Source organism: Perca fluviatilis, chromosome 4 (assembly GCF_010015445.1).
Source record: "Perca fluviatilis chromosome 4, GENO_Pfluv_1.0, whole genome shotgun sequence".
In the NCBI taxonomy this organism is placed as follows: Eukaryota; Metazoa; Chordata; class Actinopteri; order Perciformes; family Percidae; genus Perca; species Perca fluviatilis.
Genome location: NC_053115.1, coordinates 38,197,108 through 38,210,402, shown reverse-complemented (window position 1 = coordinate 38,210,402; position 13,295 = coordinate 38,197,108). Strand labels below are relative to the sequence as shown.

The following is a 13,295-nucleotide window of genomic DNA, read 5'->3' as shown; positions in this document are numbered from 1 at the left end:
ATCTAACCATCAGGAGCCAGGCAGCCTTTTTGAATTAGTGAGTACATTATCATACTCTCTTACTTACCACTCAGCTGAGTATTAGGGGCTGGAATGCAGGTTTCAAAATTAACTTTTTGTCCACCAGGTAAAACTAGAGAATGTTAAAATTTTACTTAATTTTGGCTGGTGACATAAGCATCTTCTACCAGCCACTTGCATATTTTACCAGCATTTGGTTGCTAAATGGTGCAAATTTTGGACCCAGCTTACATGTGTTGAAGGGGAGTGCAAGGACAGGTGGTGTCCGGCCGATTGTGGTGGGCTGGTCTGGGTCTCAAAAGTCCAGAACTGATTTTTTACCCCAGTCCAGCCCTGGGTGCTTCCACTCCTGTAACGCCTACAAAACGAACATAAGGTCAACAACTAACACACACTCTTTAGTGTTTGTACATACACTCTATGTTATATTGACATGTGAAACTCTGAATATGTTATTACAAAAAGTGATTATTCTGAATCTCAGTCAAAGTGCATATTGAAGAGATGGTTGCTGATTGGTTACTCAGGTAGTGTGTGATAGATGCTGTATGCAGTTGTTCATGGATATGTGAAGTTAGCCTTTCTAGTGCAGATGTTAGCCCACATTTTTCAAGTAAAATAAAGTTATTAAGTAGCACATTTTAATGTGCTGCTTCATAACTTAATAGCTGCAGAAGAACAATTTGGCCCATAAATCACATACAATATAAAATAAACCTTAGCTGCCCCTCTTGGCAGTAAGTGCTAGTTACTTAGCCAGCTCCATGTTCCTGTTTAACATGAATAACAGAAATGCTGGATTAAGCTAGCTTGCCACAGCCATACTTAGCTAGAAACTAGCATTAGCTGTGGATTTATTAAACATTGACTCACACTGTCCACATATTCTGCTCAAACAGGTGTAATATACAAAATCGACCGGCCCATAGAGAGAAGAGAGATCACATGATTGGCACACTTGTGTGTCTTTCATGTGAGCACTGGCCATTCACATCCTTGGTTTTTCACACACCGGCCCACAGAGAGGAGAGAGATCACCTACAGTAGAGAGAGAGAGAGAGAGAGAGAGAGAGAAAAATAAAAAAAAAAAAAAGAAAGAGGGAGCGCATTTAAGTCCCGCCCCCATCGGCAGCAAAGGAAACTCCTCAAAGTGCTGGTAGTGATTTTTAGTATGCCAACCGATTATTATAGCACCCTTTGTCTACCAGAGAGGACTTGTTAGCTGCCAGTAAGATGTGTGCGGCTCATTAACTTCACATGTGTACCCATACAAAGGGAGAACATATCTATTTGTGATGTTAATATGTTTTGTGTCTTCAAGAAACAGTTACTAGTATGATTCCTATGACTCCAGAATCTGACTTTGAAATAAGTACACTTTTTTATTGCATCAAAATGCAAACATGCTTTGTTGCTGTGTACTCATGTTCGAGTGTTAATACGTCTGACACTAAAACATATAAAACATATTACAATAACATATCTGGTAGTATGTATCTTTCATAGTTAGCTTGAGTTGTGGATATTGCACACTCAAATCACTTTAGAAATTGGGGGTTAAATATTAGATGTGATGTCATTTGTGCGAAAGGTTAAGAAATAGCTAAGATTTTCTGTTTGAAAAGTTGAAAATGGTGACTCTGTCATCTTCAGTAGACACCCTGCACATTGCTGTAGTGGAAGAATTGAATTCAGTGATAAAATAATGTTTAGAACCTAATTTACAATGAACATCAGTAGCAACATTTTGATTTCCACGTTAAATATTTGGTGTGAACTGGTATTGGTGGTTAAAACACTGTAGTTATCCACAGAACATATCTTCCTGCTTTGTGTTACTGTTGGGAAAAGCAAAACTGACTTGTTTATTACTTCTATTGTTGCAGAAACATGGATATGGAAGTTCATAGCAGTTGTGGCTGTGGAGTCACGGTGGGCGTCATCTTGCTCGTTTCTGCAATTCTCTACATCAAAAGAACTGGTGAGAACTAGGTTCATGTTTTTACATGGGTGCAGAAACCATTCTTTTTTGTTTCTTTCTGATTATTACATATGTGCTGTACTTAAACTCGAGAATTGCATTGTTGCATCTTTAGATTTACTCAGTTTGAGAGGGCGTCACACTTTGTTCCTTTGTCCATTCAGCCCCATTCTCTATTCCTCCATTGCTATTCTCCTTTCATCCAGCAGAAGTTCTTGGACTTTCCCTCCTTCCCCTGTGCAATTTTTTGTTTCCTAGGATGGGGGAAGGCGTATGTCCCCGACCTACAGAGAGAAACGCAAACGCACACATTTGCTTCCCCCATCACCTGACTGCCAGACCAATCTACTCTACACATGTGCTTCCACTTCATTCATCTGTCTGCCTGACTTTTCCTCCCCACCTCCTCACCTGCATCACCCACCTGCTTCCAATCCGCTCTCATTAAATCCTGCTCTACTTATACCAGTCCAGTTGCTTTGTTCCTTGCCAGTTTGTAATGTTTCATTGTAGTCATCTGTCTGTCTGTGACCTGCCTGCTGTATACCTGCTCTGTGTCAGCTTGCACAGAAAAAACACACAAGACCTGCATCTCAATCTGAAAGTCAACGCTGCGTGAGGGAGACCAACACTGCACTTAGACAAAAATAACTTCCTTTGCTCGCGTCTAACACTTTTTTTCACATACAAAATGTTCTTAACGGTGGGTTGATTTTGTACACTATTAAAGTGTGATGCTTTCCTATTATATTGTGACCATCACATTCTCAACTCCAATCAGCCAGACTAAATACATATCTTAATAAAGACAAATGTATAATTGCATATATAACCTTTGTAATCATATTACTTTGAGTGTCTCTATCACTGGCAGGTTCTGAGGAAGTAAGAAGGCAAGAGCCTCAAAACGAGAATGTAAATATGACATGAGAGGCAATATTAAATACATTTTCCATATATATATTAACAGATGCTACAGTGGGTTTCTTTCTTTTTCCAGTTTGACACATACCATATGTACTCCATTATTGCTGAAGATCCAGCTGCATCAGGCCTGAAGGGTATGGTGTACAGCACGGTGCTATACTCTGCTATACTGGATAGAGAAAGAGAGGCAGACAGCCTCAAGGACTGTAAGAAATGTAAATCTTGTGTTTGAAGTTGAGTGGTATATTCCAGACTAATGTTGGGGGACATCAGATGAACCAAACTGCTGGTTAAGACTGAACCTTTTCAATTTAGCTTTAGTTTAGGTCAAGATTGAACATGTATTTAGTTTTACTCATATATTAAGCATGAGTTCAATTTACTCCTGTTAATAATTTGTTTTACTTTGATTTTTTGTGTGTTATGTTGCTTTGTTGTTTTTGTATCTGGATATATTTCGTCTGAGACTTCTGTGACTACACATGCATATACCGTAAAACTTCAAATAATAGCCCGGGCTTCTATTTACCCAAATCGCCGAAATGCACCGGCTTGTATTTGAGAAAGGCATCTATAAGAGACAGGCCTTTAATTGACAATAGGAGGTTACCACATTATATTAATTTTTTTTTAATTCGTATTATTCGTATTTCAGATTTTTTTACGTGAGACTCTGAGATGCTTTGCCCGCATGCTGTGGATCCACTCTCACACGCTCACCTCCAGCTCTTCACTGACTTCACTAAACCTGTTTGTTATGTTGCCATAGTGATGAGTCGTTTATGAACGGTTGCGTCTGTCACGTGAAATCAAATCAAAACATAGAACAAACGATCTGACTGTTATGGTTTCGGTGTTTTGCCTTGCTTTTGGTTTATGTCATGTTTTCTGTCTGTGTTCCTGTTTCCTGTTTTATTTTGATAGTCTGGTTTTCTGTTTTGTCTTGTCCAATTTACTTCCTGAGTTTTCCCGCCTTTGTTGATTGTCCTGCCCCACCCAGATGTGTTTCACCTGATGTTACCACCTGTTCCTTGTTTGCTCCCTACCTCATGTATTTAACCTCTGTGAATCCCTTTGTGTCTTGTCAGATCGTTTTGTAGCCATGCCCTTGTGTTTCTTCCCTGTGCCTTGTGTCTGTTTCTGTGTCAGTTTATTATTTTGTGAGTTTCGAGTCGCTGTACTGCCGCTTTTTGTTATTAAATTCCTGAGTACCACAACCTCCTGCCTGCCTGCCTGCTCTCTCTGCATTTTGGGTCCTCAACGTCCCTCGCCCCGTAACACTGACAGGTTTTAAAAGATCAAATACAACCCGACACGAAAAAAAAACAAAAAACAGACCAGGCCTCTATTTGAGACCGGCCTTTATTTACCCAAATCTGTTGTCACACCAGGCGTTTAAAAGAGACAGGCGTCTATTTGGGACTCTGCTATTATTTGAAGTTTTACGGTATGTAATAATTGTGTTTCTCAGTTTAAGTGTCATTAATTGGTTCATGTCAGACAAACATACAAATGGGAGGTTGTGTAAATCGGAAGAGGTCCAGATGAATGAACAGTTTGTTTAAATTGTCAAAGATGAAGAGTTGAAAATCAAGAGCTATTGAAAAAAGAGAGTGGCCCACAATAGGTGTCCTATTGCATATTTTAATTTTGCAACATTGTGCATACAATGGGAGAAAATCACAAGTTTGTTTGAAATGTGTGTTAAGATTAAACAGCTATTGACAAAAATCAGAAAAGCTCCCTTGGCCCATTTGCATGCACTTTTGAGACTGTCCCTAACTTCTATTCCTCATTTTACAATATGTTCAGATGTTTCCCTGACAAAAACTTATCAAAAGAATCTTCAGTTAAAATGTAAGCATATCTCGGCAAAATCAAATGCTATCAATGCAAAACTTGGTATTACTGTTCACCAGGCCACTCCGAAGGCTCTGTAGCCAAACAAACTTAAGATTGGCCCTCTAGGGGGCGCTATAATCGAGGTAGACGCGTTTTGGCCTATAACTCAATATGCAATGGGGAAAATTGGGAAATCTGCAATTACAATTTCTCAGCCACAGTAAGTGCTATCAGTGCAAAACTTGAGATTCATGTTCACCATGGCAATTTGAGGCTCTGTACAAAATGTTTCTTAGGGGGCGCTATAATCGAGGTAGATGGGTTTTGGCCTATACCCCAATGTAAATGGGAAATTTGCGGCTCACACCTCGCGACATTCCCTGACATTTGCCTCCCCACTTTGGGTTCCATTTTTGCAGGCTCCGCGGGTCGTCTGGGGTGACTGGTGAATTTTATTTAGAATGCTTTATCTTTGAAAAATTGGGTGTTCTCACTTGTTTCGGATCTGCTGGGTAGAGGGTTTGGCGCGAGGCAGCTGCTTGGATCGCCGGTTCGTGCTGTGGACCTCTAGGACAAGGCAAAGCCCTTGGTTTTATTTGCAAAAGATTTAGGGCAGTTGAAGAAAGTGTGGCCTTTCTGGCCACATAGGGAGCGCTCACTGTCATTCTGGCATATGTTGGCTTTATGGACCAAATTCCCACAGCGCCAACATTACACTCATCTTTAACTTGGTGGTCCGCTTTCCATATGAAACACTTTGTCACTTGGCCAGTATAGATGATTCGGCCGTTGTAGCTACGGACCCAGAGAGACGGAATGTGGGATCTGTACAAAATGACCTGATGTGTCAACATGCATGCAGACTTTGTAGGTACTTACGGACGCCATATACCAAACTTATCCAGAGGCTTGTAGGCCGACTGGATTATTTCACAGTATCTTTTCAGGTAGAGATCGATGTCATGGTCAGAAAGTCTTCCCGTCCAGAATTTCACCACAATAGTTAGAACGTCTATTGGCACAGACGACTCCATATTCCACTCACTCCATCTATGGTCATCTGATTTGTTTGATACAATTTCTAGAAAACTTCTGTGGGCACAGCCAAACTCAGCAGCCATTCTCACATAATATATATATATATATATATATATATATATATATATATATATATATATATATATATATATATACATATCACTATGGGGAAAGGGGATATAATATACTACTATTTATTTCAATGGCTTTTTGGCCAATGGTGATTAAACTGTACAAATAAAAAGAGGAAAATAGGTGGATATGTTCCATTTTGTCAGTATGTTTGATCATTAATATAAGAACTATTAGGCTACAGTATATCTAGAGGAGCTGTTGACAGCAGCAGCTCTGTCTGATAGGAAGTGTGGCTAAACTGCACCAGTCTTTCGACTGTTTAGTCATTTCATTTTAACAAAATGATCGGATAGCCGTGTCTAGCCTTGGCCTGGCTATTTTAGTCATATCATCTGATTTAAGCTTAATGCAATTTTATCTTTCATATGAATTTTCATTGCCGAGTGGACCCATTCTCATACTCATAAGTTATCGTCTTAATTTGTTTCGATAACATTTTTAGCACAAGCCAGCACTAGCCCTGCCAGTTTAGAACAAGCAACAAGTAAAACAAACATAAAAAAGACAATAAGCAAGCAACACAAATTATGAACACATTGTATTTTCTCTGAAGCAGTCTTCCAACAGGGTAATGTGATCTAAATATACAGTACCACACATACCGGGGCTTTATTACTGATGTCAGATGCATGGTTGCCTGTTTCTGTGGTCTGTCTGTCAGTGTAATTTATGTCTGAGGCTTGCTGTGGTTTTCCTGAGAACATGTTCTACAAAATGACACTTTCACTATGCCAAAGTCCACGTAGTCAGACATACAAGTGTAGTCTTCTTGGACATTGACATTGTTCAGCTTCATCATGGCTGGACACCTGCTGTTAGTCGTCCTCATGTGTAAGTTAAACCTTTTGTCAGTTTCTTTAATTTTTCTGTAAATGTAGGCAGATACACACCAACACAGGTCCATTTGATTTGCAAGAGCCAGATTAATATGTAAAGTCAAGCCGTTATGTATTGGTAGCAGCATGTTTAATTACACTTTTTAATCCGGTTTTAGAGATCAAGGGTTTAGTTTACTATTACATCTGTTTCACTTGTTAACATGTTTTCTTTTCTCCAACAGATTCCTTTTCTGAGATGAAAGCAAAAGGTCAGTCTCTCTTAATTTCCCAATTTGCCTGTGCAGTACTTTTTTTTCTATTTTCTATACCGTGCATTAAATCCCAGTTGCCCATTAGGAATCTTATCTTAATGCAACTATTATGTATGTGATATAACACGTTTACCTCTAAACCTTTGTTTACCTTCCAGCTCTTCTTCCACCTAAGCTGACAGTGAATCCAGCGGTGATCACACAGACAGAAACAGTCACACTGAACTGTCAGACTCCATCACATCTTAATTTGTCTGAGTGTTATTTTCGAATGGTAAGAGGACAAACTGGCAATTGCCTCCCTTGTCTGCAGACCCTGACGGGAACCGAGCTGCTGAAGATGGCCGATCAGAGTTCACCTGCTGAGGTTCAAGTGACGTGTTTTTACCTTCATGTGTCTCAATCTCCCGACAGTGATCCATCCTCCATCATCATTCGAAGTGAGTGAACACAACTAATATCATGATGTCTTTCTATAGTTTGAGCACAAACAACAAAGTGGCTTTTAATGGACATCATCTGCTCTTAGAAATGTATTATTAGAATTGTTTTGAATAAATGCATTTTTCATTTATTTAATCAAACGCATGCTTCATTTTCAGCTCTTCTTCCATCTAAACTGACAGTGAATCCAGCAGCGATCAACGAGACCGACTCAGTCACCCTGAACTGTCAGACTCCTTCATCTGTTTCTGTGTCTCTGTGTTATTTCTTCACTCTAAGTGGAGGGAGTGTCAGAGGACTCTCATGTCTGCAGACCCTGACAGGAACTGAGCTGCTGAACATGGCCCATCAGAGTTCACCCGCTGAGGTTCAAGTGACGTGTTTCTACACTGTAAAGGTTGGAGAGAAAAGTTATCCATCGCCACACAGTGACACGTCGTCCATCACCATACACAGTGAGTGGCTGTTATTATATCTCGATGCAGTGTCAGCACAAGAAACATGGAGCGTTGTAATGATCCAGGTGTGAATATGTTATGTTAAAAACCAAAATGAAGAGAGAAACACTGATTTCAGAACCTCCAAATGCCACCTGTGGGCGATGATACAGTAATACAGAAATGCTTTTTGTTAATTTCATGAACACTATTTTGATGTCAGAATATTTGTATTGGATTGTATGGTAGAGCAGAAAGAGAGGTCAGTCCTGGTGTTGCCTGCTTGGGCCTTTGTTCCCAACTTGTGTCTCTGTTGTATGGGTAGGTCAGGGGCTTCCAGGCATGGATTGGCCAGCAGGAGTACCGGGAGATTGCCCGATGGGCCGGTGTATTTGTGTGGGCTGAATAGGCTGCAGAAGGTTTTTTGTTTTTGATCGGCCCATAGAGAGAAGAGAGATCACATGATTTGACCACTTGTGTGTCTTTCATGTGAGCACCGGCCATTCACATCCTTGGTCTTTCACACACCGACCTACAGAGAGGAGAGCGATCACCTACAGTAGAGAGAGAGAGAGAGAGAGAGAGAGAGAGAGAGAGAGAGAGAGAGAGAGAGAGAGCACATTTAAGTCCCGCCCCCAATGGCAGCAAAAGTAACTCCTCAAAGTGCCGGTAGTGATTTTTAGCATGCCAAACGATTACTTTAGCACCAGAGAGGATTTGTTAGCTGTTAGTAAGATAATGTTAGTTATGCATTAGTAAGCTAAGGGACTTGCAAACATAGTACTATAGTTTTCTGATTTATCCACATTCCACAATAACACAAACAAATGTACTAAATGCAGCTTTAGCTTAATATACAGACTTGTCATTTGTTTACAATACAAGACAGCCATGCTCCACCCTCAACCTTTAGCCATCTAACCATCAGGAGCCAGGCAGCCTTTTTGAATTAGTGAGACATTATCATACTCTCTTTCTTACCACTCAGCTAAGTAGCAGTATTAGGGGCTGGAATGAGATTGTGGTGGGCTGGTCTGGGTCTCAAAAGTCCAGAGCAGATTTTTTATCCCAGTCCAGCCCTGGGTGCTTCCACTCCTGTAACGCATACAATACGAACATCAGGTCCACTAAAGTTCAGAAATATTAAGTGTGACTTTGATTAATCACAAATCTTTTTTTAGTATTAAAATTTAAAAAGAAATTTTTTTATTAAACGGGATGTACTTTTGGTATATTTTTTTTTTTTTTTCTGAATTAACACCAAACCAGCAGCAGGTAATTATTCAGTTTTTCAACAACTAACACACACTCTTTAGTGTTTGTACATACACTCTATGTTATATTGACATGTGAAACACTGAATATGTTTATACAAAAAGTGATTATCTTGAATCTCAGTCAAAGTGCATATTGAAGGGATGGTTGCTGATTGGTTACTCAGATAGTGTGTGATAGATGCTGTATGCAGTTGTTCATGGATATGTGAAGTTAGCCTTTCTAGTGCAGATGTTAGCCCATATTATTCAAGTAAAATAAAGTTATTAAGCAGCACATGAAAAACTTCACATGTGTACCCATACAAAGGGAGAACATATATATGTGTGATGTTAATATGTTTTGTGTCTTCAAGAAACAGATACTAGTATGACTCCAGAATCTGACTTTGAAATAACAAGTAAACTTTTTTATTGCATCAAAATGAAAACATGCTTTTCTGTTGATGTTTGTTGCTGTGTACTCATGTTCGAGTGTTAATACGTCTGACACTAAAACATATAAAACATATTACGGTAACATATCTGGTAGTATGTATCTTTCATAGTTAGCTTGAGTTGTGGATATTGCACACTCAAATCACTTTAGAAATTGGGGGTTAAATATTAGATGTGATGTCATTTGTGCGAAAGGTTAAGAAATAGCTAAGATTTTATATTTGAAAAGTGGAAAATGGTGACTCTGTCATCTTCAGTAGACACCCTGCACATTGCTGTAGTGGAAGAATTGAATTCAGTGATAAAATAATGTTTAGAACCTAATTTACAATGAACATCAGTAGCAACATTTTGATTTCCACGTTAAATATTTGGTGTGAACTGGTATTGGTGGTTAAAACACTGTAGTTATCCACAGAACATATCTTCCTGCTTTGTGTTAATGTTGTGAGAAGCAAAACTGACTTGTTTATTACTTCTATTGTTGCAGAAACGTGGATTTTAACAGCAGTTGTGGCTGGTTGTGGAGTCACGGTGGGCGTCATCTTGCTCGTTTCTGCAATTCTCTACATCAAAAGAACTGGTGAGACCTAGGTTCATGTTTTTACATGGGTGCAGAAACCATTCTTTTTTGTTTCTTTCTGATTATTACATATGTGCTGTACTTAAACTTGAGAATTGCATTGTTGCATCTTTAGATTTACTCAGTTTGAGAGGGCGTCACACTTTGTTCCTTTGTCCATTCAGCCCCATTCTCTATTCCTCCATTGCTATTCTCCTTTCATCCAGCAGAAGTTCTTGGACTTTCCCTCCTTCCCCTGTGCAATTTTTTGTTTCCTAGGATGGCGAAGGCATGTCCCGACCTACAGAGAGAGGCAAACGCACATTTGCTTCCCCCATCACCTGACTGCCAGACCAATCTACTCTACACATGTGCTTCCACTTCATTCATCTGTCTGCCTGACTTTTCCTCCCCACCTCCTCACCTGCATCACCCGCCTGCTTCCAATCCGCTCTCATTAAATCCTGCTCTACTTATACCAGTCCAGTTGCTTTGTTCCTTGCCAGTTTGTAATGTTTCATTGTAGTCATCTGTCTGTCTGTGACCTGCTGCTGTATACCTGCTCTGTGTCAGCTTGCACAGAACAAACACACAAGACCTGCATCTCAATCTGAAAGTCAACGCTGCGTGAGGGAGACCAACACTGCACTTAGACAAAAATAACTTCCTTTGCTCGCATCTAACACTTTTTTTCACATACGAAATGTTCTTAACGGTGGGTTGATTTTGTACACTATTAAAGTGTGATGCTTTCCTATTATATTGTGACCATCACATTCTCAACTCCAATCAGCCAGACTAAATACATATCTTAATAAAGACAAATGTATAATTGCATATATAACCTTTGTAATCATATTACTTTGAGTGTCTCTATCACTGGCAGGTTCTGAGGAAGTAAGAAGGCAAGAGCCTCAAAACGAGAATGTAAGTATGACATGAGAGGCAATATTAAATACATTTTCCATATATATATTAACAGATGCTACAGTGGGTTTCTTTCTTTTTCCAGTTTGACACATACCATATGTACTCTATTATTGCTGAAGAGCCAGCTGCATCAGGCCTGAAGGGTATGGTGTACAGCACGGTGCTATACTATGCTATACTGGATAGAGAAAGAGAGGCAGACAGCCTCAAGGACTGTAAGAAATGTAAATCTTGTGTTTGAAGTTGAGTGGTATATTCCAGACTAATGTTGGGGGACATCAGATGAACCAAACTGCTGGTTAAGACTGAACCTTTTCAATTTAGCTTTAGTTTAGGTCAAGATTGAACATGTATCTAGTTTTACTCATATATTAAGCATGAGTTCAATTTACTCCTGTTAATAATTTGTTTTACTTTGATTTGTTGTGTGTTATGTTGTTTTGTTGTTTTTGTATCTGGATATATTTCGTCTGAGACTTCTGTGACTACACATGCATATATGTAATAATTTTGTTTCTCAGTTTAAGTGTCATTAATTGGTTCATGTCAGACACACATACAAATGGGAGGTTGTGTAAATTGGAAGAGGTCCAGATGAATGAACAGTTTGTTTAAATTGTCAATGATGAAGAGTTGAAAAGCAAGAGCTATTGAACAAAGAGAGTGGCCCACAATAGGTGTCCTATTGCATATTTTAATTTTTTTTTAAATGCATTGTGCATACAATGGGAGAAAATCACAAGTTTGTTTGAAATGTGTGTTAAGATTAAACAGCTATTGACAAAAATCAGAAAAGCTCCCTTGTCCCATTTGCATGCACTTTTGAGAATGTCCCTAAGTTCTATTCCTCATTTTACAATATGTTCAGATGTTTCCCTGACAAAAACTTATCAAAAGAATCTTCAGTTAAAATGTAAGCATATCTCAGCAAAATCAAATGCTATCAACGCAAAACTTGGTATTACTGTTCACCAGGCCACTCCGAAGGCTCTGTAGCCAAACAAACTTAAGATTGGCCCTCTAGGGGGCGCTATAATCAAGGTAGACGCGTTTTGGCCTATAACTCAATACGCAATGGGGAAAAATTTGGGGAAATCTGCAATTTCAATTTCTCAGCCACAGTAAGTTCAATTCAATTCAATTCAATTTTATTTATAGTATCAAATCATAACATAAGTTATCTCGAGACACTTTACAGATAGAGTAGGTCTAGACCACACTCTATAATTTACAAAGCCCCAACAATTCCAACAATTCCAGTAATTCCCTCAAGAGCAAGCAGTGCGACAGTGGCGAGGAAAAACTCCCTCTTGGGAAGAAACCTCGGACAGACCCAGGCTCTTGGTAGGCGGTGTCTGACGAGCCGGTTGGGGGTGTGATGAACAGTGGCGATAGTAGTCACATTAATAATGGAACAGTGACTGGATGTGCGGGAAGCTGCAGGGTTCAGCAGGACGCAGCTGACACTGCAGGGCATCGCTGAGCTCAGCAGGGAGTGCAGCAGGACCACGGTGACAGCTGCAACCAGGGTCTTGGTGCCAACGTTCTCCAAGGGAAATACGCTGGGGAAAAAAGCATAAGGACTCCGGGGAGTAAACTCCCCAGAAGCTAGGATTAGTAACAAGCATTTCTGGGCGTGGACTGCACACAATAGTAATAGTAATAGTAACAGTAATAGAAACAGTAATAGAAAGGGAGAGGAGAGAGCAGCTCAGTGTGTCAAAGGAAGGAAGTCCCCCGGCAGTCTAGGACTATAACAGCGTAACTATAACAGGTAACTAAGAGAGACAGGTCATAAGGAGAGGTAGCTTTTTCGGGCTTAGAACTCTCCCCTGCCGCCGGATCTGGCTTGGCTGGCCTGCCTCCCTCTACTTTGTTATGTATTATTAATCTAACAATTATGAAGAGAAGCAGTTGGGCCAGTTAGGTGCACACTGCAACTCCTCACTCCCTAACTATAAGCTTTATCAAATAGGAGAGTTTTAAGTTCATTCTTGAATGAGGTGACAGTTTCTGCCCCCAACCCAGATCGGGGCTGGTTCCATAGGAGAGGAGCCTGATTAACTCGAAGGCTCTGGCTCCCATTCTACTTTTAGAGACTCTAGGTACCACCAGTAACTCTGCATTCTGGGAGCGCAGTGCTCTAGTAGGACAATAGGGTATTAGGAGCTCTTCT

At 39.9% G+C, this 13,295-nt stretch overlaps 1 protein-coding gene across 1 annotated transcript; it reads left to right on the top strand.

The window, feature by feature from the left end:
* Positions 1-6,656: 6,656 nt before the first annotated feature.
* LOC120557099 lies at positions 6,657-11,885 on the top strand. Its single transcript, XM_039797134.1, has 8 exons — positions 6,657-6,775; positions 7,005-7,031; positions 7,193-7,474; positions 7,637-7,933; positions 9,546-9,590; positions 10,118-10,210; positions 11,076-11,116; positions 11,202-11,885. Exons 1-8 carry the CDS (start codon positions 6,742-6,744, stop codon positions 11,358-11,360), a joined length of 978 nt encoding a protein of 325 aa, XP_039653068.1. The 5' UTR covers positions 6,657-6,741; the 3' UTR covers positions 11,361-11,885.
* Positions 11,886-13,295: the final 1,410 nt, after the last annotated feature.